Source organism: Mirounga angustirostris, unplaced genomic scaffold (assembly GCF_029215605.1).
Source record: "Mirounga angustirostris isolate CCGP_5_RB_7025 unplaced genomic scaffold, mMirAng1.0.hap1 SCAF_17, whole genome shotgun sequence".
In the NCBI taxonomy this organism is placed as follows: Eukaryota; Metazoa; Chordata; class Mammalia; order Carnivora; family Phocidae; genus Mirounga; species Mirounga angustirostris.
The window spans coordinates 2240349-2265772 of record NW_026991725.1 but is presented as its reverse complement, the minus strand read 5'-3'; the positions used below and the strand labels follow the sequence as shown (position 1 = coordinate 2265772).

The 25424-nt window shown below is 41.9% G+C and overlaps 2 protein-coding genes and 1 pseudogene across 16 annotated transcripts in view; 1 reads left to right on the top strand and 2 right to left on the bottom strand.

Moving 5' to 3' along the window:
- Positions 1-10905, bottom strand: part of YWHAE (tyrosine 3-monooxygenase/tryptophan 5-monooxygenase activation protein epsilon) — a 53893-nt gene extending 42988 nt beyond the window's left edge. Inside the window, exon 1 of one of the 3 annotated variants that reach the window (XM_045889589.3) lies at positions 10511-10905. In XM_045889589.3, the coding sequence (XP_045745545.1) occupies positions 10511-10574 (64 nt within the window). In that variant the 5' untranslated portion in view covers positions 10575-10905. The remainder of the gene's footprint in view (positions 1-10510) is intronic. The other 2 variants (XM_064582070.1, XM_064582069.1) reach the window with 2 other exon arrangements.
- CRK (CRK proto-oncogene, adaptor protein) overlaps positions 10511-25424 on the bottom strand; it is a 61995-nt gene continuing 47081 nt past the window's right edge. For 3 of the 13 annotated variants that reach the window (XM_064582057.1, XM_064582064.1, XM_045889591.3), the window contains 4 exons: positions 25106-25186; positions 19002-19212; positions 18133-18384; positions 10511-10976 (listed from right to left, as the gene is read on the bottom strand). The gene's annotated coding sequence lies outside the window, so the exon portion shown is untranslated. Of the gene's footprint in view, positions 10977-15802; positions 15982-18132; positions 18385-19001; positions 19213-25090; positions 25187-25424 lie in introns of all 13 variants that reach the window. The other 10 variants (XM_064582058.1, XM_064582059.1, XM_064582062.1 and 7 more) reach the window with 10 other exon arrangements.
- On the top strand, positions 24575-25174 carry LOC123854776 (cytochrome c oxidase subunit 4 isoform 1, mitochondrial-like; annotated as a pseudogene).

The window sequence follows — 25424 nt, the reverse complement described above, 5'->3', positions numbered from 1 at the left end:
TCATATAGTTCAACCTTTTAATTCATTCAACACAAGTAGAAATATAAATGCAAATTTGGAGAATGGGAGTTTTCTATTCCACGAACCAGTAGCTAAGTTGGCTGGAGTAGGAAAAAAAAAAAAATCAGCCCGCAAATTCATAAAATAACTTTCAGAAATCTCTTATTATACAGATGGGAAAAACAGGCCCTGAAAGTAACATGTCTAAAGGGAGAGTAATTGAGGTCAAGTCTGGACATTACAGACCCCCCCCCCCCAAATTTAATGACTTCTGGTCCAGTGTTTGTTCTGTCTCTTGTTGCCTCTCCACCGGAAAATATACTCAACCTACATACCCTTCTGTCTCCTTCATATGAAAGAAAATGCTAAACAGAGAGACATTAAGTTCAAAGCAACTTTTAAGTTATAAAATTAAAATCTAAGGAACAGAAATAGAGCTTCAAGCAGTTTAATGTTTACATACAAGTATGGCAGTCTTATCAGCCTGGGAGTGAGAGATCCATCCCAGTGATGTTACCCATTACCTGTCACCTTTTCCTAAAGTTCTTAATCCTTACCTGTAAAATGGGTGGTATATCTACTTTGCAGGGTTTTTTTAATTGAGGATTGAGAGAAATGGTAAGCACCTGGCATACAGTTGTTAATAATAAATGGTATAGAGTTTTATAATCATATAGTCAATGAAAATTTTTTAAAAGCTTTTCAATTTGTTAGCACCACTTGACAATAGTAGTCAATAAAGAAAGTACATTTAAGGGCGCCTGGGTGGCTCAGTTGGTTAAGCGACTGCCTTCAGCTCAGGTCATGATCCTAGAGTCCCTGGATCGAGTCCCGCATCGGGCTCCCTGCTCGGCGGGGAGTCTGCTTCTCCCTCTGATCCTCTCTCTCTCTGTCTCATTCTCTCTCCCAAATAAATAAATAATAAAATCTTAAAAAAAAAAAAAAAAGTACATTTAAGGGGCGCCTGGGTGCCTCAGTCAGTTAAGCATCCAACTCTTGATCTCCACTCAGGTCTTGAGGTTCAAGCCCCATGCTGGGCTCCATGCTGGGCGTGGAGCCTACTTAAAAAAAAAAAAAAAAAAAAAAAAGGAAGGAAAAGAAAGCACACTTGTAGTCTTCTATAGTCTGTGATATGGGACAGGGACCAGCATTAGGTATATATAGTGCATTATGGTCAACACCACTGTTGTTACTAATTCAAATTAACTCAATTACACATACTAACAAGAATAATTCTAAAACTATTTATACATTCACTACAATATAAGCTCCTTGAAGAGACCTTTTGTCTATTTTGTTTAATGATGAATTCCAAGTGTCTAGAACAGTGCCTGGTACATAGTTGGATCTCAATATGTATTTGTCAAATGCCTTTGGTACTTACTTTTAATACTCTAAATACTAAGGCTTTTCAAAAAAACAATAATCTTGACATTCAGGCACATACTATTTCTTTTCTTCTGGTACCAGCCTAAACAGAAGTACCTCTCACTGTAAAATTAACTCCTATCTCCCCTAGAAACGGGAAAAAATTTTGTTTAAGCCTTCTAAAGACCTTCCAATTAGATTGTTAGGTAGAAAACAAGATAACCTACCCAGATTCTGTAATTATGACTGCAAAACAGTACCTCTCTCCTATCAGTCTCAATATTGGGGGAGGTGGGGAATTCCCTCTTCCTCCATTAAAGCAGGAGATTTCTCCTTCTAGAGTTTAAGAGGATATTCCCTCAGGCAACCAAACATGTTTAACTGTGGCAGAACCAAAAAGATGAGGTGCAAAGAAAATAGAGGTAGAAAGTGAGATTGGCAAGGTAAGTGACCTAAGACACTGATATATTGGGGGGGAAAGGAAAAAAGAGCTCAAGGTCTAAACTTCTTCTCATAATTCCTATAGAATTAGAAGACACAAACAAGAAACATTAAAATTTTGTTTTAGAATACATCGGGGTTGGGGCGCCTGGGTGGCTCAGATGGTTAAGCATCTGCCTTCAGCTCAGGTCATGATCCCAGAGTCCTGGGATCGAACCCCACATCGGGCTCCCTGATTGGCAGGGAGCCTGCGTCTCCCTCTCCCACTCCCCCTGCTTGTGTTCCCTCTCTCTCTGTGTCTCTGTCAAATATATAAAATCTTAAAAAAAATAAAAAATACATAAAAATAAAAAAATACATCTGGGAAAAAAAGATGACCAGAAATAACCTTTGTACTGATACAGTTTAAGACAGAGATTACACTATTTATTCGTATTTATTACCAATGTGACTTTTCCTAAGTCTCTGAACAGACAAGAAATCCTCAACAAAATTTCAGGGTGCCGGGACGCCTGGGTGGCTCAGATGGTTAAGCGTCTGCCTTCGGCTCAGGTCATGATGCCAGGATCCTGGGATCGAGTCCCGCATCAGGCTCCCTGCTAGGCGGGGAGCCTGCTTCTCCCTCTGCCGCTGCCTCTCTCGCTCTCTCTCTGACTCTCATGAATAAATAAAAAAATAAAAAAAATAATAAAAAAAAAATTTCAGGGTGCCTGGGTGGCTCAGTCGTTAAGCGTCTGCCTTCGGCTCAGGTCATGATCCCAGGGTCCTGAGATCAAGCCCCACATCGGGCTCCCTGTTCCACGGGAAGCCTGCTTCTCCCTCTCCCACTCCCTCTGATTGTGTTCCCTGTGTCTCTGTCAAATAAATAAAATCTTTAAAAAAAAAAAAAAATTTTTTTTCAGCCGTTTTAAAGTTGTGAGAAAGAAGTCAAAATTTCATTAATGAATTCCTTTTGGAAAACCTAAAAACAGTTATCATAACTGTCAGTGATATTTTCTAGTCAAAGAGCACACAATGTTTTGAAATTTTCATGGTAATACTTTCATAAAGTTTTACTACTTAAAATTTAACCTATTACCAAAATAAAAAAAAAAAAAAATTAAGGGGTGCCTGGGTGGCTCAGTCAGTTAAGCATCTGACCAGCTCAGGTCATGATCTCAGGGTCGGGCTCCTCCCTCAGTGGGGAGTCTATTTGTCCCTCTGCCCCTCCCCCTCAAATAAAATCTTTTTTATAAAATCAATTAATCAAAATCAATCACACAAATTCTTAAGTAGGACACATTTCTACAACACAAAGGTGTTCTCAATAACCATTCCAAGGTCCTCCAAAGACCTCAAATGACTAACCACCAAGGATTAAGTAGTATTAATTGGTAGCATTCTATTAATTAGAACCCATTCACTGCCCAAGGCTTATCCTAAGCCTTTAGAATCACGATTCACAAAACTGGTTATAGGTAGTATCATTATGTTCCTAGTCAGTAATCTGAGACTGCTAAAGAAAATATTTTAACCCTGAATTACTTTATATTTTTATTCTATGGAACCTTTCATTCCAAATCCACATGTGTTATATTTGCCAAGGAGACAGTCATATTCTCCTGAATATTAACCTGAAATTAATACCAAAAGAACTACATAGCAGCTCAACATGGCCAAATTATAGATTATATTGCTTGGGAATAAGTTAGCCACCTTCACTTTCGGGATATGCAAATTTTCAGATCTGAGTTACAATTAAGGATTTTATTTTGAGAACTAGTTTTTCTTTATGCAAATCTAATTTGGAAACTAAAACCACAAGAGCACGCTTGCTAGGAATAACTCAAAAAAGGTAGGTCATCTTCTAATATGACCACAGTATATCAGCAGCAAAACATTTACTTCATCTTTCATACTGGAAAAAAGGTATTTTTCACAACAAATAATATTATCTGGCAAGTATTATACTCTGCCCTTTACTAAACCCTGTAATTTCATAACCACCCTGTAAATTAGCAGGCAAGAGGGTAAATTTCAAACAAGATAAACCAGGATCATGGCCATGTTTCTAAACTAAACAGAATTCAGTGTTCTAAACAGAATAGTCCTAACAAGGTATGGATGAGACTGTAAAAACGTATTTGGGGAAAAAAGTTCTGAGCTTAGGGACAAACACTGCTGCTAACATCTAAGTATTTTTGAACACTGATGTAGCTCAAGGTAGACATACATAAAACCAACATACTTGGCTCTGACACTATCAGTCAGGTTGACTAGTTGGTATGCCAACAAGCTCTATTTTCAGCAACTACCATTATCCTTGACTTTTCAAGTTCCCAATTGGCAGAGAGGGAAGGAGGAAATCTTTCACTCTGCCTTTGATTTCTTATGTTCTGCCAAATGTTGACTTCATTTCAGAAAGAAAGGGACTTAAATCTAAGATACCTCTGTGGTAGAGGGGATGGACAAAGCTTAAAAACTTTTGTATGTATCTAAATGAGATGAGTAGAACAAATGGTGTTAAGTATGATAACCATAAGGCAAGTTTGCAGCTCAGGATAATCATAGTTTATGCTTACTGTCCCAGCACTATCATGAATTGGTACCCCTTCGTTTCAAGGCATCCTGATTTGGATGACCCTTTAATTATTATGACAGTTATTATGACCCAGTTATTATTATGTAACCTCATTAACATGAATAGTTAGTTAATGAGCTCAAACCATAGAATTATGTTGGCAAACCAATTTGTCATCTAGGGTACATCGGTATTTAACTGTATCAAACTGTTAACCAACCATTTCAGAAATAGTAGACATAACTTTTTGTTGCTGTTCCTCATTACCCCTTAATGGATTCTGTTTAACGGCTATCTAGGCTAATATTTGGAACATTTGCAAATTACTTGCCAACCTTTCCCCCTCCTAAAAGTGTTCTGACTACATCAACTAAAAGGCTGCATCCACCAAGACAAAAGTGGGGGTGGGGGGATTGCTTTTAAAAAAGCATTTGCAGAAATGCATGGCATTAGCCACACCCCAGCACAAACATCATGACAAACCAAGGAAACAGTATGCAAACACATTTTGAGATTACCTAAAATCCCTCATTCTAACTTCTTTCACTGTGGGGCGCCTGGGTGGCTCAGTTGGTTAAGCGACTGCCTTCGGCTCAGGTCATGATCCTGGAGTCCCGGGATCGAGTCCCGCATCGGGCTCCCTGCTCAGCAGGGAGCCTGCTTCTGCCTCTGACCCTCCCCCCTCTCATGTGCTCTCTCTCTCTCATTCTCTCTGTCTCAAATAAATAAAAAAATCTTAACTTCTTTCACTGTGCCTTGAGATGGGATTTTTTTTTAAGACTATTTTTTTTAGTAACCCAACATGGGGCTTGAACTCAAGACCCCAAGATCAAGAGTCACATGCTCTTCTGAGGCAGCCAGGTACCCCAAAATGGGGTTGTTTTGAAAGCACGAGGTTTCCTTACAAAAGCATGAAGGTATTTTATCTACTATTTATGATGGATACCAGTCATAAACACCAAGACATATTATTTGAAGTAACTGCTAAAGAAATAGCACACTCCCCCCGCCCCCCAAGGTACCACCTTACTTAGTTACACATAGGTCTTTTGTGAATGGCTTAGGAGAAATAGGAGTACTGGTCTAAAAGTCGCCAGACAAGTTCTGGCTTTGCCATTTACTAGCCAACCAGTCATGTGGTAGAGGAAAAAAAAATCATTAAATCTCAAATTCACTTTCCTGAACCATAAAATGGAAGTAACATTATCTAGTTCACTGATACGTGAAATAAGTAAAAAATGTTTGTGAAAGTGGTTTGTGAGTGAAGTTCTATGTAAATGTGGCACTACATAGTTTAAAAATTTAACCTTTACCCTACTCCTGTCATTACTGATTAAATACACACAAACATAACATAAAAAAAAAACTGCTGCAAAATCAGCCTTACAGGCCTCTTTTTAAAAAATTAGGCTTTCAGGGACGCCTGGGTGGCTCAGTCGGTTAAGCGGCTGCCTTCGGCTCAGGGCATGATCCCAGAGTCCTGGGATCGAGTCCCACATCGGGCTCTTTGCTCAGCAGGGAGCCTGCTTCTCCCTCTGCCTGCCTCTCCCCCTGCTTGTGTTCTGTCTCTCTCTCTGACAAATAAATAAATAAAATCTTAAAAAAAAAAATAAAGTCAAGAAGACTTTACAAGAAAGTCTTATAAAAAAAAAAATTAGGCTTTCAGATCAACTTCTTAAAAGTATTGGTAACTCATTTGTAAAATTACGTGCATTAAGTTACCAGACTGAAAATTCACTTGCTATACCAGGTGAAAGTCAGGAAATTTTTTAAATATTTCATATTCCCTTGACCAAGCCATTAGGTAATTATGAAAAGCCTGCTTGTTTGTATAAACTTTCAATGTGTTTTCTTGACTTACTGAATCCAAATTTTGCTCAGACTATGTGTTCTACCTCTTACCAGAATTCAAATTGAGACCTTTTCATATAAAGGTGAAAAGGATGCCGAGGAATGTCCACAGTAGTAAGAATTTACTCCCGTCATCTCAGATTACAATGATTTCATTATATTCCATAGTTTGGAAAGCCAGCAAGATAAACTGAAATTTGGGCGCCTGAGTGGCTCAGTTGGTTAAGCGACTGCCTTCGGCTCAGGTCATGATCCTGGAGTCCCTGGATTGAGTCCCGCATCGGGCTCCCTGCTCAGCACGGAGTCTGCTTCTCCCTCTGACCCTCCTCCCTCTCATGCTCTCTGTCTCTCATTCTCTCTCTCACAAATAAATAAAATCTTAAAAAAAAAAAAAAAAAAAAAAACAGAAATTTGCCCACTATGCACAATATTGTATAAAAGTCTAAAGTAGGGGCACCTGGCTGGCTCAGGTGATGGGCCATGTGACTCTTGATCTTGGGGTCGGTGAGTTCAAGAACCACATGTGGTGGTTTACTTAAAAAAAAAAAAATACTAAAAGTAAAACTCTAAACACAAGAGAGCATCTGCTTTAAATATGAAGACTAAAAGCATTGCATTACCCAATTCTGCTTATGTTTAAGCAGGAGAAAAAATATATACAATAAAGTTGACTCCATTAACTGAAAAAGCAGTAATAAAAATTACTAGCCTAAGTAAAAGATCTGATAGCAACCTGTTTTAAACTCATTACTAAAGTTAATTTCCTAGGGTGCCTGGCTGGCTCAGTCGTGGTTAAGCAACGGGCTCTTGGTTTCGGCTCAGATCATGATCTCAGGGTCGTGAGATCGAGCCCGGCACCAGACTTCTCGATGGGCGTGGAGCCTGCTTAGGATTCTCTGTCCCCCTCTCCCTCTGCTCATGCCTTGCTCTCACTCCCTCTCTAAAATAAATAAATCTATAAAGTTAATTTACTATTTACCCATTTTTTTCCTAACATGTATTAAGGAGTTATTTCAAAACATGTCCCCACCCTTCACGGACTACCAGAATAAGCTAGAGAGATGAGGCCCTGGTGTTTTAAAAAGGACAGCTCTCGGGGCGCCTGGGTAGCTCAGTCGTTACGCATCTGCCTTCGGCTCAGGTCATGATCCCAGGGTCCTGGGATCGAGCCCCACATCGGGCTCCCTGCTCAGCGGGAAGCCTGCTTCTCCCTCTCCCACTCCCCCTACTTGTGCTCCCTCTCTCGCTGTCTCTCTCTGTTAAATAAAATCTTAAAAAAAAAAAAAAAAGGACAGCTCTCAAGTGACTAGAATAGATGCATTCCTAGTATTGATGCATTCACAGAATGAATGATCAAAAGTGACCATCAAAACTTTACTCTTACCCCACGTGGAATCAATCATCACAGGGAAAAGGTAAGGAAAGGACAAAGCGAGCAACTACCTCACAAACCCAAATGTACTTTATGCTGACCCCTCCACTCTGAAAAATGTGAAATCATCTCTTCTCTTTACTAGTGTGGTTCATATATATGGGAGGGTAAGACCTGGTTCAGGAATGCTAAAAGGTAATAGATTTGACTCAAACAGCTACAAATGTTATAAAAACTATTCCTTAGACTTCTGACTTAATTTAATCTTCAGGGTGAACAGTCCTAGCCCCAAACTTCAATATTTCCTATCTGCAACCCACAAGTGTCCTTTTCCTCAACACAGCTTAGCTCTTCCTCTAGTACCATTAAATTATCCATATAAACTGATTCCAATTCCCCAGGATATAACTAAATAATGCTACAAAGAAGTTCAACAGGGTATGCAAAATAAGACACTGCAGGAACAAGAAAAGCCAGTACTTACATTCAAGTACCCAAATCCGAATCATTCAAACTCACTTTTCCTTTCTTCCACTCCCCACACCACTTATTGTTCGGTGACTAAAACTATGGGGAATTTTAGTCACCACAAACAAAACTGAACTACTGTACCCAGTAAAAGAGTGGACACAGGTAAAGGCTGATTCCTGATGACTGCCTTCCTTTTCTTCCTTTCCAATAAATTCCTCCCTGTCCTGTGCCCAACAGTCACTGGAGTTCCTCCCCACCTGGTAGATCCTATTTCCCTCCCACTCTCTATCCTGAAGGAGACAAAACGTTTGTTAAACGTTTAAAACGTTTAACGATGTGGCTCTCTCTAGATAGTGCTCTGCTGAATAACCAATAAGGGCTTTCATTAAAATTCCTCAGCACCCAAATCCAAAATATTACTACTAAACCGTCACTTACTGGAAAGCTACAACCATGAGCTTCCAAATTCAGTTTTTAAAACAAATTAAAAAAAAGAAACAAAAACAAAACCTCCTCCACATCCTTTTTGGTTATCATAGCAAGTTTACTCAAAGCCTAAATTCTTATGACCAGGAAGCATTCAAGTATAATTTCAAGTTTCCTCCCAAGGACACTAATAGATTAAAAGAGGAACCCATTGGTTGCATAGGGGGGGAAAGAAAAAGAACTTCCACTACCAGCACACCTACATTGTTTCACTTTTAAACACTGAAATAAAGACAAATCTGACCTTGAGCTGTACTTCCCCATCTTATTTCCCTCCCCCTCCCCAGACTTTTGTTCAATAAAGAGACATTGAAGGATTTACAGAACGAAATTAGTGCACTACACCTTTCTTCGATTTGAGTTCCTGGCCTTTTTTTCCTAATTTTCAAATTCCTGAATCCTAAATGTATGATGATACACTGGGACTACCCCTGAGGCTATTCACATGACCAACCTGGCATTCAAGGAAAGCAAGGGCCCTACAAAACATTCAGTAATTACGAAAAAATCTGAAGATCGATGGCACTGGATTCCAACCTTGTCTCACGCTAGAGAGCATTAAAAGCACAGAAGCCACACTTAAGAATTTTTGTTTTTATAATACTACAGTTTAACGGATATGGGGGTAATTCAAGTACCTAGGTCCAAAATGAAAGGAGTGAGGGGCAATTTTTAAAAAGCAGCCTGAGAATAACTAAATGGACACAATGGACATTTCGATCAAGTTCTGAAGAAATGAAGAACCTTGAGGGGCAAAGAAGCAATGAACAAAGAACTGTTCAAATCTGTACCCAAAGCCATTTATTTACAATAGAAAAAAGAAAATAGGATCTTCCGGGATGCCCTATGTTCAAAATCCAAAAGGTGAGAGCTTGGGATAGGTTAAGATCCTCAATGGAGTACAAACACGCATTCCGATCCCGGGGAGTCGACCAAAAGGCAGTTACTAAACGTTATTTGAAATAACTTTATTTTCCCACAGGTCTTTCCATTTGTCATAATGGTGCGTGTCAACAGGAAAATCAACGTTTTTACAAACTGGTAAACTGAGGCACGGGCATTCGAGGGACTGAGAGTCAGGGTCTCCTTGTTTCCTGTTCAAAGCTCTATCCACCAGAACCCCCAGCTAACGGTGCCAGAAAATGATTACAAGAACTTCGAGCTCTCCAGGAGAAGTCCGAGGAAAGGGACGGTGAGTGAGGTTTTCCTAGACTTCCCCAGAAGAAGGCGAGGTTGAACGTAAAGCCTAAAAAACCCCTCAACACAAGGTGTGCCGGCCTACAGAAAGGAAATCCCGATCGCAGCATCTCAGCTGGCCTCCGCTCAAGGATGAACCGCAGTGATTCCCACTCTGTCCTTCCCCAACCCTCATCCAAGACTGCCCTCCACCACAAACCCAAGAAGCCCTCCGCTCGCAAGGATTCTCCTTTGTGAGACTCCACAGCCGCCGCCCCACATTGGGCCTCCGGGGAAAAGCCACCGCCCCCACCCGCCATATTTCCCTGAGAGGCGCCCGCGCTGCAGCTCCTGGTGCTACTCTCCCCCATGTGGCGGGTGTTTCTTCCCCCCATCACCCCACCCAATTGTTCTCCGCATCCCAAGATGGCCCAGAAGCTCCCCTGGGGATCGCTCGTCCGCAGATAGCACCCGCCATCTCCTCCCCCTCCCCCGCCCCGGGACTCGCCCTCCCCCCAGCCGCCATTTTACAACCAACTCCTCCACCCTTTCGCCTCGGCCTCCTGGCCCGCGGGTGTCTGCAGCGAAGGACGCCAAAGGGGTCAAATTCCCGGGCCTGGGGCCTCCCACCGATCCGGGAGCCCACATGCCATTTCCTACTTCCCGAATCCACGTTCCCGACCGGGCTCGGAGACGATGCCGCCATTTTGTCTCCTGCTCCCGGCCTCTGTGGGCGGCGGCAGAGGGTCCGAGAATTCCAGCCCCCTGTTGCCCCCCCAACTCACCGTCGTATCGCTCAGCCTGCTCGGCCAGCTTCGCCTGGTACACCAGATCCTCCCGATCATCCATAGCGGCAGCGGCTCCGGCAGGGTCTGCGCGACGGATGGAAGCGGATAGCGTCTCCGACTCTCTCAGCCTCTCGCTCCGTGTCCGGGCAGCAAAAATGGCGGCGCCTCAATCCGGGACTTCCGCCTGCGCACGCGGACAACTGCTCAGCTCTATGGCAACCGCTCCCTGGCAACTGGCGCGGGGGGGCGGGTCCGGGAGCCCAGAGCCCGAAGAGGCTGGAACCAGCTAGACGTCCCTCCTCCCTGGGCTGGGCGGGCGTTGGAGGGCTGAGGCGGGAACTGCGACGGCTGGGAGGGAGAGCAGCCCCGAGAGAGAGGGGATGGGGGGGGGGAGCCGCCTGGACCGCTCCTGAAGAGAGTGAGCGAGGGATCCCGGGCTGTGACCGAGGGCCCACGCCTAGACCTGCGGGCAGAGAGAGCTGTAACGGTTTTTGTAATGGCAGGCCTTCCTCACTGAAACCAACTTTTCTCCTACCTTGCCCGTTTTCTCAGCCGAGCCCAGTCCTGGGCCTTTTCATACCATTTAGACACGGGGTAGAGTGGGGGTCTGCTATAAGTGGTAAGGAAAAAGGGCCTCGCAGCTCTCACACCTCAGCTCAGCCTTGCACTTCGCAATCCTTTTCTCCTCCCTTTTAGCCTCTTTTCCACCCTAGGCCCACCATGGATAGGAACAAGGAAGTTGTTAGAGAAGTCTAGTCTGGAGTGCAAGGTGTGGAAGAGTGGCACCAAGCTTAATCGAGATCGAGGAGGCAGAACTGGGGAAGAACCTGGCCTGTTTTGCTTCCCAATGGATTCCCAGCAACTTGTACTCGATAAAGTATTGGTTGCAAGACTGAAGATCAGGTTAGATTACAACTATCTGGTGGGCTGTGCGATAGATGTGGAATAAAAAGTAGACTGGGGCCTGCTGGTTGGCTCGGTCTGTAGAGCATGCAACTCTGGATCCTGAGTCCTGAGTTCGAGGAGCCTACTTTAAAAAACTAGTTTGGAACCGGGGCGCCTGGGTGGCTCAGTTGGTTGAGCGACTGCCTTCAGCTCGGGTCATGATCCTGGAGTCCCGGGATCGAGTCCCGCATCGGGCTCCCTGCTCGGCGGGGAGCCTGCTTCTCCCTCTGACCCTCCCCCCTCTCATGTACTCTCTCTCATTCTCACTCTCTCAAAAAAAAAAAAAAAAATCTTTAAAAAAAACTAGTTTGGAACCAAATTATGAAGAGCCTTGGATAGTGAGCTAAGAAGTTTGCACCTTATGCCGTGGGCACAAGGGAGTTACGTTTCTATGATTTTGCACGGAGGATGCCATCATAGATACACTTTGAATAGATTAATAAAGACTGCACAGCAGGCCCTGCAGAGCCACCTTGCGGCCCAGACACGGACACGGACACCACGTTCTTCCACAGCGCTGTGCATGGGGATCCCTTGGGCCCCCTCTCCTTCAAGCCGTTTGCAGACAAAGTTCCAAAAACAGCAGGAAACTTCCGTGCTCTGAGCACTGGGAAGAAAGGATTTGGTTATAAAGATTCCTGCTTTCTCAGGATTATTGGGGTTGTATGCGCCAGGGTGGTGGCTTCACAGGCCATCAATGGCTGTGCTGACAAGTCCGTCTATGGGGAGAAATCTGATGACGAGAATTTCATCCTGAAGCATATGGGTTCTGGCATCTGTGCGTGGCAAATGCAGGACCCAACACAAAGTTTTTCGTCTGCACCGCCAAGATTGAGAGAATGGATGGATGGCAAACACATGGTCTTTGGCAAGGTGAAAGAGGGCATGAATATCGTGGAAGCCATGGAGAGCTCTGGGTCCAGAAATGGCAAGATCAGCAAGAAGATCACCATTGCTGACTGGGAACAAATCTAATAAATTTGACTTGTGTTTTAACTACCACACCATTCCTTCTGTGGCTCAGGAGAGCACCTCTTTCACACCCATCTGGTTGAAATATTCTATAATCTTTGTGCTCTCACTGCAGTTCTATGGATTACATATTTTCCTTACTCCCCTCCAAGTCTAGTTGGATTGCAGAGTTACATGTATGATGATGAAATAAAAACTAAACAAACGAAAAAGATTGCACAGCCATGATTAAAAAAGAAATTAAACTATCAGGCTACAATAATACAGGTAAAAGGAATACATGGTTGCAGTGAAAATGGGAAGGAAAGGACAAATAGGAATAGTACTCAGAGAAAAGCTGCAAGAGTTTGTAGCTGGGGCATCTGGCTCAGTTGGTAGAACATGTGCCTCTTGACATCAGGGTTGTGAGTTCAAGCCCCACATTGAGTGTAGAGATTACTTAAAAAGTAACATCTTGAAGAAAAAAAAAATTGTAGCTGATCAGATGTGATTTTGTGAGGAGAAACAAAAATTAAAATAGACTTTCCATCTTCCCACCCTGAGTCACTGGGATAATGAGTGGTAGTACCATTAACAAAAAATAGGATTGGTAGGGAAAGTTGCTGATGTACTGCACAGAATGACATGAATTCCTTTTAGCACATGTTAGTTCTAAGGTTCTCACAGATCACCCACATAGAAATTACCAGCATGGAATTGGAAAAGGGGACTGGCATTCCAAACTGAAAGGAGGCTGCCATGGAAGCAACTGGAGAATATGTGCAGGTAGAAGACCAAACAAACCTTGAAGAATAGCTACTTTTACGAGATATGTGAAAGCAGAAGAGCCAGCTAAGGAGACTGGGTGGCTCCTTATTGCATTTTAAACTAAGCCCCTTTACACTTTAAACATACTTATCAAATTTAATGGTAAAAGTGAGAAAAGACCTAGGTTTTCCAGGCCTAATTCTATAAGTAAATATGTGACCTTCAGCAAACATCATGTTCCTCTGTAATTTAAGGAACTGGAGACCATATGATAGGCTACAAAACAAGTCTTAATAAATGTTAAAAGACTGAAATCGTACAAAATATCATTTCCTATCACAATGGATTGAAACTAGAAATAAAGAAAACTGGAAAATTAATAAATATGTGGAAATTAAATAACACTGTTAAATAACTAATGGGGCAAAGAAGAAATCACAAGGGAAATTAAAAAATACCTTGAGATGAATAAAAGCAAAAACACAATATACCAAAACTTCTGAGATGCAGCAAAAATAGTGCTAAGAGGGAAATTTATAGCTGTAAATGCCTACACTAGAAAAGAAAGATCTCAAATTAATAACCTAACTGTACACCTTAAGGAACTACAAAAAGAACAAACTAAACCCGAAATTAGCAGAAGGAAATAAAGATTAAAGTGGAAATAAAATAGAGAGTAGGAAAAAAAAAAATCTACCAAACAAAAGCTGGTTCTTTGAAAAGATCAACAAAATTGAAAAACCTTTAATTAGATTAAGAAGAAAAAAAAAGCCTCAAAATTAAAATCAAACAAGGGGCACCTGGTGACTCAGTTGAGTGTCCAACTCTTGATTTCAGATCAGGTCATGATCTCAGGGTGGTGGGATCGAGCCCTGCATCAGGCTTGTGCTGGGTGCAGACTCTGCTTGGGATTCTCTCTCTCCCTCTGCCCCCTGCACTCACTCTCTCTCTCTACAATAAAATCTTTAAAAAAAAAAAAAAAAAGTATAGGGGCAGTGGGGTGGCTCAGTCAGTTAAGCATCTGACTCCTGGTTTTGGCTCATGTCGTGATCTCATGGGTCGTAAGATGGAGCCCCATGTGGGGCTCTGCACTCAGCAGGAAGTCGGCTTGAAGATTCCCTCTGTCCCTCACCCTGCTCGTGCTCGCTCTCTCAAATTAATAAATCTTTTTGGGGGGCGCCTGGGTGGCTCAGTCGTTAGGCTGCTTCTCCCTCTCCCACTCCCCCTGCTTGTGTTCTCTCTCTCTGTCAAATAAATAAAATCTTTTTTAAAAAATCAAATTAATAAATCTTTTTAAAAAAAGTATAAAATCACATCTAAAACTAATGATGTAATGTATGGGGATTAACATAAGAATTTAAAAAATTAAAATAAAATAAAACTTTCAAATATACAGGAAAAAAAAAGTATAAAATCAGAAATGAAAGTGGTGACATGACTACAAACCTTACAGAAATAAGGAGTATGAGCATTCTGAACAATGGTACGCCAATAAACCAGGTAACAAATGGACAAATTCCTAGAAACATAGTGTGATATTGTGATATAGTAAAAAAAAAAAAAAAAATATATATATATATATATATATATATATATATATATATGGCCTTTATCCTTGGTTCCTGGAACAGAGCTCCTAAAACTCTCAAAACTTCCAAAGTGATACTGGTGAGAAGCTTCTGTTATTTATAATAAGCGCCTTTCTATTTTTTTTTTAAAGATTTTATTTATCTGAGAGAGAGAGAACATGAGCAGAGGGGAGGGGCAGAAGGAGAAGAAGAGGGAGAAGCAGGTTCCCCACTGAGCAGGGAGCACGGCACGGGGCTCCATCCCAGGCCCCGAGATCATGACCTGAGCCGAAGGCAGACGCTTAACCAACTGAGCCAGCCAGGCGCCCCCCCTTTTTGAGAGAGAGAGAGCAAGGGGAGGGGCAGAGGGAGAGAATCTTAAGCAGGCTCCATGCCCGACTCCGGACTCCATCTCACAACCCTGAGACCATGACCTGAGCCAAAATCAGGAGTTGGGTACTCAACTGACTAAGCCACCCAGGTGCCCCCCAAACAATGGGGTTTAGAGAGATTCCACGTTGGTGAATGTATCCACATGCCAGGAGGAGGGTGGCATACCCTAAACCACACAGGGTCAGAAGCTCCTGTGGTTGGGACCCTTCCAGAATTTACCTTATGTGCTTCTTGATCTAGTTGTTTGTATTCTTTATAATAAACCAGTAAGGATAAGCAAAGCGTTTCCATGAATTCTGTGAGCCTACTACAGCAAATTATTAAACCTGAAAAAACTGTGGTAATTCAAAAAATGCAGCCAAGTTGGACAGAAGTGTAGATAACCTGGAGACCCACTACTTGCAATTGGCATCTGAAGTGGGGAACAGTCTTGTGGAACGGAGCCCTTAACCTCCATATCATGGGTCTGTACTAACTCTGGGTAGTATCAGAATTAACTTAATTTGCAGAATACTCATAGATATCCAATTATCCATAGATAATTGGAAAATCATTTGGTGTGGGAACACAACATATTTGGTATCAGAAGTGTTGTGTGTAGAAACAGATCATAGCACATGCAAACTACCAAAACTGATTCAAGAAATAGAAAAACTGGGGGCACCTGGGTGGTTCAGTCAGTTAAGCGTCTTCCTTCTGCTCAGGTCATGATTCTGGGGTCCTGGGATCAAGCCCAGTGTCAGGCTCCCTCCTCAGCAGGGAATCGGCTTCTCCCTCTCCTGGCTTGTGCTCACTCGTGCTCTCTGTTGCTATCTCTGTCTCTCTCAAATAAATTAATAAAAGCTTTTTAAAAAAATAAATAATAAATTTAAAATAAATTTATTTTAAAAATAAATTTAATAAAATAATAAATTTAATAGATAATATTTAACATATAAATATTATTTATATTTTATATTATTATTTTATATTATTATATATTATATATTAGATAAATATATTTATAATATTTAATAATATTTACTATTTAATAAATAATAATAATAAAATAAATTTAATTTAAAAATTTAAAATAAAAATAGGGGCGCCTGGGTGGCTCAGTTGGTTAAGCAGCTGCCTTCGGCTCAGGTCATGATCCCAGGGTCCTGGGATCGAGCCCCGCATCGGGCTCCCTGCTCGGCGGGGAGCCTGCTTCTCCCTCTCCCTCTGCCTGCCTCTCTGCCTACTTGTTCTCTCTCTATCTCTGTCAAATAAATAAATAAATAAAATCTTAAAAAAAATTTTTTTAATAAAAATAAAGAAAAAAAGAATTAATATAGCATTCCTGGCTGGCTCAGTCAGAGGAGTATGAGGCTCTTGATCTCAGGGTTGTGAGTTCAAGCCACACATTAGGTGTAGAGACTACTACAAATGAACTTGAAAAAAAAGATAGTACAAGAATTAACACCAATCCTTCTTAAACTCTTCCAAAAAATAGCTGAGAGAACACTTCCTACCTCATTTACCTAGCACACCAAAGCTGGACAAAGACATGACAAGAAAACTACAGGTCAATATCTTTTATGAATAGGTGCAAAAATCTTCAACAAAATAATAAGCAAACTAAATACAACAGCATAGAGGGGCGCCTGGGTGGCTCAGTGGGTTAAATACCCAACTCTCGATTTCGGTTCAGGTCATGATCTCAGGGTCGTGAGATCAAGGCCCACCTCTGGCTCTGCGATCCGGAGGGAGTCTATCTGAGATTCTCTCTCTCCCTCTCCCTCAGCCCCTCCCCCTGTTGACTCTCTAAATGAATGAATAAATACATAAAATCTTTTTAAAAAGTAAAATCTTCAAATAAATCAATAAATAAATTCAGCAACATAGTAAAAGGATTATACACCATGAACAAATAAGAGTTAACCAGGAATGCAAAGATGTTTTAAGAAAATCAATGTAATTAATGCCCTACATTAATACAATGAAGGAGGAAAAAGAACATGATCTGCTCAATTGATACCAAAAAAAGCATTTAACAGGGTGCCTGGCTGGCTCAGTTGGTAGAGCATACAATTCATGATCCCAGCTTGTAGGTTCGAGCCGTACATTGGGTGTAGAGATTATTTAAAAACAAAATCTTTAGAAAAAGATTAATAAAATAAAATCTTTAGGGGTGTCTGGCTGGCTCAGTTGGTAGAACATGTGACTCTTCCTCTCAGGGTTGTAAGTTCGAGCCTCATGCTGGGTGTAGAGATTACTTTAAGATGTAAAATCTTGGGGCAACTGGGTGGCTCAGTCGTTAAGTATCTGCCTTCAGCTCAGGTCATGATCCCACGGTTCTGGGATCGAGCCCCACGTCGAGCCCCATGTCGGGCTCCCTGCTCAGCAGGAAGCCTGCTTCTCCCTCTCCTGCTCCCCCTGCTTGTGTTCCTGCTCTTGCTATGTCTCTCTCTGTCAAATAAATAAATTAAATCTTTAAAAAAATAAGGGCGCCTGGGTGGCTTAGTTGGTTGAGTGACTGCCTTCGGCTCGGGTCGTGATCCTGGGGTCCTGGGATCGAGCCCCGCATTGGGCTCCCTGCTCAGCGGGGAGTCTGCTTCTCCCTCTGCCTCTGCCCCTCCCCCTGCTTGTGTTCTCTCTCTCCCCCCACCAAAAAAAAAAACTTAAAAAAATAAAAATAAATTTAAAAAATATATATAAAACGAATGAGAAGAGTTCAAAAACAAGGAGGTCGTCAGCCATATTAAATTCTACAGAGACATGGAGATAAGCCATGAGGAAAAGCCATTGGATATAGCAAGTAGGTCACGAGCCAACCTCAGGAGCAGTTTTAAAGGGATGTTGGAGGCCAGACCGCATTTGACTAAAGCACAAAGGAGGCAAGAAAGTGGGAACAGTAAGTATGGAGTTCTCTTGAGAAGAATAGCAGTGAAGAGGTAGAGAGTGGTCATTTTAGAGAAACGAGTGGCCTCCAGAGGTAGCCACGCCGGCCCCCATTCTCACAAAACGTACCTCAGCCTCCAAAGCTCGCTCTGCTGCCATGCTGATGACAGGGCTGTCATGGACATGCAGAGATTTGAGGTGACCTCCTTTCAACCACTTGGTATTCTCTCCTGAACAGTGTCTCCTGAGACCGACTGAGGTCTGTCTGAAGCTGCCTCTTCCTAAGAAACTGCTGAGAAGGCAGAAATCTTAAACCGAGATCGATTCTCTGACTGTCCCGCCTGTCCTCTCAACACACAGAATTACGAGGGACAGAAATAACTGACAAGGCAACAAAAATATCAACAGAAACATTTTGTAAAATATTAATCTCCGTATAGTTAACATACAGTGTTATCTTAGCTTCAGGCATACAATACAGTGATTCAACAACTCTATACATGACTCATTGCGCATCAGGATACATACACTCTTAATCCCCATCACCTATTCCACCCCCCCACCTCCTCTCTGCGAACCATCAGTTTGTTCTCTACAGTTAAGAGTGTTTTGGGGGGCGCCTGGGTGGCTCAGTCATTAAGCGTCCTACTCTTGATCTCAGCTCAGGTCTTGGTCTCAGGGATGTGAGTTCAAGCCCTGTGTTGAACTCCACACTGGGCGTGGAGCCTACTTTAAAAAAAAAAAAAGTGTTTTTGGTTTGTCTCCTTTTTTTCTTCCTTTTTCCTCCCCCCCCCCTTTTTTTAGAGCTAGAGAGTGCACATGCAATTAACCGGGGGGGCAGGGGGTGTCAGAAGCAGAAGGAGAGAGAGAAAATCTTAAGATGGCTCCCTGCCCAGCATGAAGCCCAATGAGGGGCTCCATCTCATGACCCTGAGATCATGACCTGAGCCAAAATTGAGTTGGATGCTTAACCGACTGAACCACCCAGGCATCCTTACTTGTTTTGTATGGTGTTTGTCTTTCTCTGACTGGTTATTTTACTTTGCATTATATTCTCTAGATCCATCCATGTTGTTGCAAATGACAAGATTTCATTCTTTTTTATGGCTGAATAATATTCCATTGTGTATATACACCACATCTTCTTTGTCCATGCATCTACTGGTGGACACTTGGGCTGCTTCCACAGTTTGGCTATTGTAAATAATGCTGCAATAAAAATAAGTGTGCATATATCTTTTAAAAAAATATTTTAGTTTTTGTGAGAGAGAGCAAGTGAGCAAGGGAGCATGAGTGGGGGTGGGGGAGGGGCAGAGGGAGAAGCAGACTCCCCTCTGAGCAGGGAGCCTGATTCGGGACTCTGTCCCAGGACCCTGGGATCATGACCTGAACCAAAGGCAGACACATAACGGACTGAGCCACCCAGGCTCCCTGCATGTATCTTTTTGAATTAGTGTTTTGGTATTCTTTGGGTAAATATCCAGTAGTGGAATTACTAGATCACATGGTAGTTCTAATTTTAATTTTTTGGAGGAAGCTCCATACTGTTTTTCACAGTGGCTGCACCAGCTTACATTCCCACCAACAGTGTAAGAGGGTTCCTTTTTTCTCCACATCCTCACCAACACTTGTTTCTTGTGTTTTTGATTTTAGGCATTCTCACAGTTGTGAGGTGCTATTTCATTGTGGTTTTGATTTGAATTTCCCTGATGAGTGATGTTGAACATCTTGTCATGAGACACATGCCATCTGTTCATATCTCCTGCCCATTTTTTAATTGGATTATTTGGGGGTTCTTTTGGTGTCGGGTTGTATAAGTTATTTATATATTTTGGATACTAACCCTTTATTGGATATGTCATTTGCTGGTCTCTCTATTCTGTTCCATTGATCTGTGTGTCTATTTTTGTGCGACCACAGAACTGTTTTGACTACTACCGCTTGGTAGTGTATCTTGAAATCTGGGATTGCGTTACCTACAGCTTTTTCTTTTTTTAAGACTGCTTTGGCTATTTGGAGTCTTTTGTGATTCCATACAAATTTTAGGATTATTTGTTCTAGTTCTGTGAAAAATACTGTTGGTATTTTGATAGGGATTGCATTAAATCCGTAGATTGCTTTGAGTAGTATGGACATTTTAACAATATTTGTTCTTCCAATCCATGAACATGGACTATCTTTCCACTTGTTTGTGTTGTCTTCAATTTCTTTCATCAGTGTTTTATAGTTTTCAGAGTATAGGTCTTTCATCTCTTTGGTTGAGTTTATTCCTAGGTATTTTATTATTTTTGGTGCAATTATACATGGGATTGTTTTCTTTTCTTTTTTTTTTTTAAAGATTTTATTTATTTATTTGAGAGAGAGAATGAGAGAGAGAGAGCACATGAGAGGGGGGAGGGTCAGAGGGAGAAGCAGACCCCCCGCCGAGCAAGGAGCCCGATATGGGACTCGATCCCGGGACTCCAGGATCATGACCTGAGCCAAAGGCAGTCGCTTAACCAACTGAGCCACCCAGGCACCCTGTTTTCTTAATTTATCTTTCTACTACTTCATTATTAGTGTGTAGAAATGCAATGGATTTCTGTACATTGATTTTGAATCCTGTGACCTTACTGAATTCACTTATCACTTATCGTAGTTTTTGGTGGAGTCTTTAGGACTTTAGGTGGAGTTTTCTGTATATAGTATCGTGTCTTCTGAAAATAGTGAAAGTTTTTTAAAAGATAATTTATTTATTTATTTATTTATTTGAGAGATTTATTTGGGAGGGGGAGAGGGAGAGGGAAAGAATCTTAAGCAGAGGGTGCCTGGGTGGCTCAGTTGTTAAACATCTGCCTTTGGCTCAGGTCATGATCTCAGGGTCCTGGGATTGAGTCCTGCCTGGGACTCCTTGCTCAGCTGGGAGCCTGCTTCTCCCTCTGCTTGTGCTCTCTCTCTCTCCCCCCAATAAATAATAATAAATAATCAATCCTTGAAAGTGATATGCTGCAAGATAATGTATTTAACAAAATTTGGTGGCAAATATTCAATAAATAGTTTACATCTGTTAAAAATATAGTGAAAGGGCGCCTGGGTGGCTCAGTTGGTTAAGTGACTGCCTTCGGCTCAGGTCATGATCCTGGAGTCCCGGGATCGAGTCCTGCATTGGGCTCCCTGCTCGGCAGGGAGTCTGCTTCGTCCTCTGACCCTATCCCCTCTCATGTGTCCTCTCTCTCTCATTCTCTCTCTCTCAAATAAATAAATAAAATCTTTAAAAAAAATATATAGTGAAAGTTTTACTTTTTCCTGACCAATTTGGATGTCTTTCATTTCTTTTCTTTTTCTTGTTTGATTTCTGTGGCTCAGACTTCCAGTACTATGTTGAATAAAAAAGTAGAGGGGCGCCTGGGTGGCTCAGTCGTTGGACGTCTGCCTTCGGCTCAGGTCATGATCCCGGGGTCCTGGGATCGAGCCCCACATCGGGCTCCCTGCTCGGCGGGAAGCCTGCTTCTCCCTCTCCCACTCCCCCTGCTTGTGTTCCCACTCTCGCTGTCTCTCTCTGTCAAATAAATAAATAAAATCTTAAAAAAAAAAAAAAAAGTAGAAGCAGGGGCGCCTGGGTGGCTCAGTCGTTAAGCGTCTGCCTTCAGCTCAGGTCATGATCCCAGGGTCCTGGGATCGAGCCCCGCATCGGGCTCCCTGCTCCACGGGGAGCCTGCTTCTCCCTCTCCCACTCCCCCTGCTTGTGTTCCCTCTCTCCCTGTGTCTCTCTCTGTCAGATAAATAAAATCTTAAAAAAAAAAAAAAAGAATTCTTTAAAAATAAATAAATAAGCAGAAGCATTTTTGATATAGCATCTGGGACTATAAACAGTTATAAAAAATCATGGTGCACAGGGCGCTGGCTGGCTCAGTCCGTAGGACTTGTGACTCTTGATCTCAGGGTCATGAGTTTGAGCTCCACGTTGGGTGGAGAGATCACTTACAAAAGGAAATCATGGTGCTGTATTGAGGTGGTTCTCACAGTATGGTACTGCTCTTCTCACAGTTCCTGTGTTAATGAGTACTTCCTACTCCATTGAAAACCCTTTAAAACAATCACCAGGTCATTAAATCACGCCCTTACCTACAAATCTCCCAGCTTCATTGAAAAATTTCCTCTAATGGAAACAAGACCTCACCTGACCTGTCTTGAGTAAAGTATCCATACATGGTAGTGTACTAAGCACTACAAGAAGGAAATAGGACATAAAAAAATACCATGAGTCATTGCCTCCAGGACCTTGCAGTTTAGTTGTTGTTGTTTTTTTAAGTTATCATTGTCTTTTTATTTGTAAAAACAGGCTAATTATTTTATTTTAAATCTTTTGAATTTGTTTAAATTTTTAAAATATATGAATTACCTTTACAATATAGATGTATATATGAAAATGCACATTAAAAAATTCTCACAATGTGTAATTAAGTATAAAAGCCAAGAAATAAGATCACATGTTCAGTATTATTGCATTGTTAAAAATATAATTATACTTAGAAAACAATAAAAAATGCATTAAAAGAAGGTTAAAATCAGGGTTTTTTTTATTTTATTTTATTTTATTTTTTTAAAGATTTTATTTATTTATTTGAGACAGAGAGAATGAGATACAGAGAGCATGAGAGGGAAGAGGGTCAGAGGGAGAAGCAGACTCCCTGCCGAGCAGGGAGCCCGATGTGGGACTCGATCCAGGGACTCCAGGATCATGACCTGAGCCGAAGGCAGTCGCTTAACCAACTGAGCCACCCAGGCGCCCCTAAAATCAGGGTTTTTTTTAAAAGATTTTATTTATTTATTTGAGAGAGAGAGAGAATGAGAGAGAGCATGAGAGGGGAGAGGTCAGAGGGAGAAGCAGACTCCCCGCTAAGCAGGGAGCCTGATGTGGGACTCGATCCTGGGACTCCAGGATCACGACCTGAGCCGAAGGCAGTTGCTTAACTGACTGAGCCACCCAGGTGACCCAATATGATATTATTTATTACAATAGTTTTACAGCACATTATCATATGTGATAGGGTAAATTTTTTCTTCAAAATTTCACTCATTTTGTATTATTAGTTTCCCAGATGAACTGGAGAATCAATTGAAACATTCTCTCAAGATCCATTTTGATTTTGATCGAGTTGTCCTGAATTTATAGATTGATTAGGGGAAAAATGGGAATCTTTTAAAAAATACATCTTCCCATTTAGGAATACATTTCTCTAATTTTCTTCAAGTGTCTTTGGTATGATCTTAATTATTTTAAATAATTAGATTTCTAGAGATCTTATGTATTTCCATTTAATTTTGTTTCCAAGTATTTAAGAGACTATTGATATTATAAATGGGGTTTCCTTCTGCTTTTTTTTTTTTTTAAGATTTTATTTATTTATTTGACAGAGAGAGACACAGAGAGAGAGGGAACACAAGCAGGGGGAGTGGGACAGGGAGAAGCAAGCTTCCCACGGAGCAGGGAGCCCAATGCGGGGCTTGATCCCAGGACCCTGGGATCATGACCTGAGCTGAAGGCAGACACTTAACCATCTGAGCCACCCAGGCACCCCCTGCTTTTTATTTCTGATCATCACTGCTAATATATACAAGAATTAAGGATTTTTGAATTTACCTTACATCCATCTGCCTCACTGGACTTTATTCTAACAGTTTTTGTTTTGTTTTGTTTTGTTTTTTTGAGAGAGAGAGAGCACGGGGTGGGGGGGCAGAGGGAGACAGAGAGAGAATCTCCAGCAGACTCCCCATTGAGAGTGGCCCCAACGAGGGGCTCTATCTCGAAACCTTGAGATCATGATCATGACCTGAGCTGAAATCAAGAGTTGGTCACTTAACCAACTGAGCAACCCAGGCGCTCCTATTCTAATAGTTTTTCAGTTCATTGGCTTGGCTTTCCAGAGTGCACTGCTGAAAATTTTGTCTATACCTTTAGAATACATATATAGTTCCTATTCGCTTTTCTCCATATCTATGGAGCATCAGAGGAATATTGAATGAGATCAATATGGGCATTTATTGTTAAATTCCATATTTTAATGGAAATGTCTAATATTTCACCATTAAGAGTAATGTTTTCTATTGGTTTCTGATATGTAGTTATTGTTGTTTTTGTTTTGTTTTGTTTTTTCTTGAACTCACGACCCTGAGATCAAGACCTGAGTTGAGATCAAGAGTAGGACACTTAGGGCGCCTGGGTGGCTCAGTTGGTTAAGCGACTGCCTTCGGCTCAGGTCATGATCCTGGAGTCCCTGGATCGAGTCCCGCATCGGGCTCCCTGCTCGGCAGGGAGTCTGCTTCTCCCTCTGACCCTCTTCCCTCTCATGCTCTCTGTCTCTCATTCTCTCTGTCTCAAATAAATAAATAAAATCTTTAAAATAAAAAAAAAAGAGTAGGACACTTAACCGACTGAGACACCCAGGTGCCCCTAGTTTTTGTTTGTTTGTTTGTTTGTTTGTTTGTTTAATCAAGTTAAAGAGATCCTTCTATTTCTAATTTGGTAAGAATGTTTATCAAAAAATGAGTTTAACTCTTCCGGTCGTGGTGGGCAGAGGGCAGCGGCCGAATGTTGGCTACCAGAGTGTTTAGCCTAATTGGCAAGAGAGCAATTTCCACCTCACTGTGTGTACGAGCGCATGGAAGTGTTGTGAAGAGTGAAGACTATGTTCTCCCGAGTTCTGTCCAGGGGACAGATAGTCTGTGACTATCCCCTGCCCAATGTGGCCCCCGACAAGAACCTCTCTGCCAGCCTGAAGGCCTTGAAAGAGAAGGAGAAGGCTCTCCACTGATGAGAAGGTTGATTATACCGCATCCCATTCAATGAGAGCTTTGCTGAAATGAACAGGAGCACGAATGAGTAGAAGATGGTTGTGGGCACCACCATGTTCTTGGGCTTCACCGCTCTCATTCTGATTTGGGAGAAGCACTATGTGCACCTCCCGGCCCGCACACCTTTGAAGAGCAGTGAGTGGTCAAGCAGACCAAGAGGATGCTCGACATGAAGGTCAGCCCGATTCAGGCCTTCTCAGCCAAGTGGGACAACGACGAGAACAAGTGGAAGAAATGGGGGCCCACCACTCACCCATCTGAGCCTCACCCTGTTCTGCCACCTCCATGCAGCTCAGCATCTTCACTGGAAACCGTTATGTCGCAGCACCAGTGCTAATAAACGAGCAGTCTACATGAAAAAAAAAATGAGTGAGTGTTGGGGCACCTGGCTGGCTCAGTCAGTAGAGCCTGTGGCTCTTGAGCTTGGGGTTGTGAGTTCAAGCCTCACACTGGGTATAGAAACTAAAGAATTTTTTTTTTAAGGGTGTTGACTTTTTACTGCATGTTTTTTGGGCTCTATTTTTATGAACTATTTTTCTTTAATGAGTAAGTATGGTAAATTATATTAATAGAGCTTCTAATATGGA